Below are 2932 nucleotides of genomic sequence, written 5' to 3'. Positions count from 1 at the left end.
TTTCACAAGTAGACTTTATTTAAAGACTCAAACAGAAACTAAACAAAAAAGACACCCAACTACAAATTAACCAAACAATATATACAAAACCACGAGGGACTCTGGTTTACAGTTGAAATAATTTCAAATCTTGACCATTATAGGTCAGAGGAAGATCAATACCATTTAGATATGCAAGTTTGAAAGAGTTTGGTCCTTTTACCTCATGAATCAAGAATGGTCATTTCCAAAGTGATTCGAACTTGGCATGCGCTCCTTTGGGCTCTCTTCTTCTGTCCCAGATGAGTAGTTGTTGATCGCCTAGCATGAACTTCCATGACCTTTCTTGCTTGTCAAATATCTTCTTCAGCCTCATCTGGTGCTCTGTTATCCGGTCCACTAGTTTATCCCTTTCTTCATCAATTCTCATCAAGTGCATAATACGCTTTTCTAGAGAATTCTGGAAATAAGCATCTTCAATGATAGTTTGTAGCTTAGTAGCTGCCAACTCCAAAGGAAGTGCTACCTGAGCGCCTACACCATAGACCAGTTCAAAAAGAGACATCCCAATTTCCCTCTTTGGGGATGTACGGTCAGCCCAAAGGGCTTCATATAGTTTTTTATGCCAATCCTTAAATTTTTCACTCACTAATTTTTTCATGATATTAATGAGGTTTTTATTACTGGATTCAGCCTGACTGTTTCCCTGAGGATAATAATCGGATGAGTGAGCAAGGGAGATTCCATGGTCATAGCAGAATAGAGAAATTTCAGAAGAAGAGAAATTAGTAGCATTGTCAGCCATAATTTTTAACGGAACCCCAAATCGAACTAGGATATTCTCTTTCGAAAAATTACAAACAACCTTTGAGGATGTCTTTCATACCAAAATGGCCTCAACCCATTTAGTGAAATAGTCTATAGCTGTCAATATATGGGTGTGTTTTGCACTAGAGGTAGTTGTCAAGGGACCAATGAAATCCAGACCCCATTGCTTGAAGGGTTCATCCACAGCCACGGGTCAAAGTGGTAATGTTGTGAGATGCAGTTTACCTATGAACAAATTACATTTTTTACACTTGGCCACCCATGCATATGCGTCCCTAAACATTCCTGGCCAATAATAACAATTCCTCAAGATCTTGTAGGCAGTCACCATTGAAAAGAAATGACCGCCATAGGCTTTGTCATGAAATGTTTTCAAAAGAGACTCTTGGAGCGATTTATCAACACAATGCAAGGTCCCATCCAGTCCCCTCTTATATAATACATCATTAAAAATGACATACTTAGCAGCTTTTAGCCTCAAGTTCCTCTTCTCTTTTGCAGAAAGATGTTCTAGGAAATCTCCATATGTCAAGTAGTAAGCAACATTTGCGTACCAGGAATCCCGAAGGCCAACAAACAAGACTAAGGGAAATTCCTCTGTCACCTCCTCTTTACTCTCAGTAATTAGCTTGCACAAACTCTGTCCTCTTACCAATTTCGTGGGCTTAATGTCTCAATTGAACTCCTACATTTTTGACACCCAAGAGGATCTATTATTCAATACTATGTCTTGTTGTATTCATATACTCTTGACTATTGAATGAGGTACAAAAATGATTGCATGGGAATGGAGAATATAATACTTGAATTGCTTTACAGCCTTCACAACTGCATATGCTTTTTTTTCCATTATTGAATACTTCAATTCATTCTTTTTCAGTGGTACACTCATGAATGATATCGGACTTCATCATTATCCTCATTCCTAGAGAAATAAAATTCCTGACATAGTGTGCTCTGAGGCATAATAGTAGATAACAAAATCCTTGCTAAAATCAGGATTAACCAGAACAGGCACATGACCAATAGCATTCTTAATTGATTCAAACACCTTCTTCCCCTCCTCATTCCATTTAAAAACTTGTCTCTCACTCATCAAACTCACAATGTATTTGGTAGTCTCTGCAAAATCCAGGATGAACCTCCTTAGAAAATTTACCTGTCTGAAGAAGGATCTAACGATATTCCTACTTGATGGTAGAGTTAGCTATTGAATTTCTCTTACCCTCTCAGGATCTATTTTCACCCCTTCCTTAGAAACAATATGACCAAGCAACTTACCCTCTGTGACTCCAAATACCGACTTCTTCGGGTTCAAGGATACCCCATGCTCACGGCACCTCTATAACACTTATCTCAGGTCCCGCAAGTGATGCTTTCTTCTTTTTGAAAACATTGTTAAGCCATCTAGATATACAATGATAATCTTATCCTTTAAGTGACCAAATGATAAATCCATAGCACGCTGAAATGTCTCTCTTGCGTTAATAAAATCAAAGGGCATTCAGTTATATGCAAATGTACCACAGGGAGTAATAAAGGCAATTTTATGTTGATCATCATCCTAAACACTAATCTGGTTATGTCCCGAAAATACATCGAGTATGGACATCATCTCTAATCCTGAAACTGTTTGTGGAATGTGGTACATGGCTGGTAATGGATAGTTATCTTTTAAGCTGCCTGATTTAGATTCCTAAAATCTACACAGATCCTTATTTCTCCTTTTTTTTTTCTAACAAGTACGATATTAGCTATCCATGTAGAATGAAGGATGGCATATATAATCTTGGCTTTTAACATCTTATCCACTTCTTGAAATATAGCCTCAGCTACTTTTGGATTGAAGCTTCTAAGCTTTTTCCGGAAAGGGCTTGCTCCAGGTTTCAGGGGAATCTGATGCTAGAATTTTCCCTCTCTGAAATTTTTAAGATCATCATAGCACCAAGAAAACATGTCCTTGAACTCCAATAGAAGACTAATGAACCTCTCCTTTTCTGCAGGCGTACAACACTTTCCCAAATTGATATATTTAGGTTCATTCTCGGTACTAATATTGATCTTTTCGTAACCTCTAATATCCTGAACCTCTGGGGACTTGTCACCTTTATTCTTCTTGTAGGCA

The 2932-nt window shown here is 37.8% G+C and overlaps 1 protein-coding gene across 1 annotated transcript; it reads right to left on the bottom strand.

Annotated features, from left to right (window-relative positions):
- Positions 1 to 220: 220 nt before the first annotated feature.
- On the bottom strand, positions 221 to 784 carry LOC131856695 (uncharacterized). Its single transcript, XM_059208575.1, has one exon. The coding sequence runs from the start codon at positions 782 to 784 to the stop codon at positions 221 to 223; it is 564 nt and encodes a 187-aa protein (XP_059064558.1).
- Between the last annotated feature and the right edge of the window lie 2148 nt (positions 785 to 2932).

Source organism: Cryptomeria japonica, chromosome 7 (genome assembly GCF_030272615.1).
Source record: "Cryptomeria japonica chromosome 7, Sugi_1.0, whole genome shotgun sequence".
NCBI lineage: Eukaryota > Viridiplantae > Streptophyta > Pinopsida > Cupressales > Cupressaceae > Cryptomeria > Cryptomeria japonica.
Note: the sequence above shows the minus strand (reverse complement) of the source record. Positions and strands in the feature narration are given on the sequence as shown.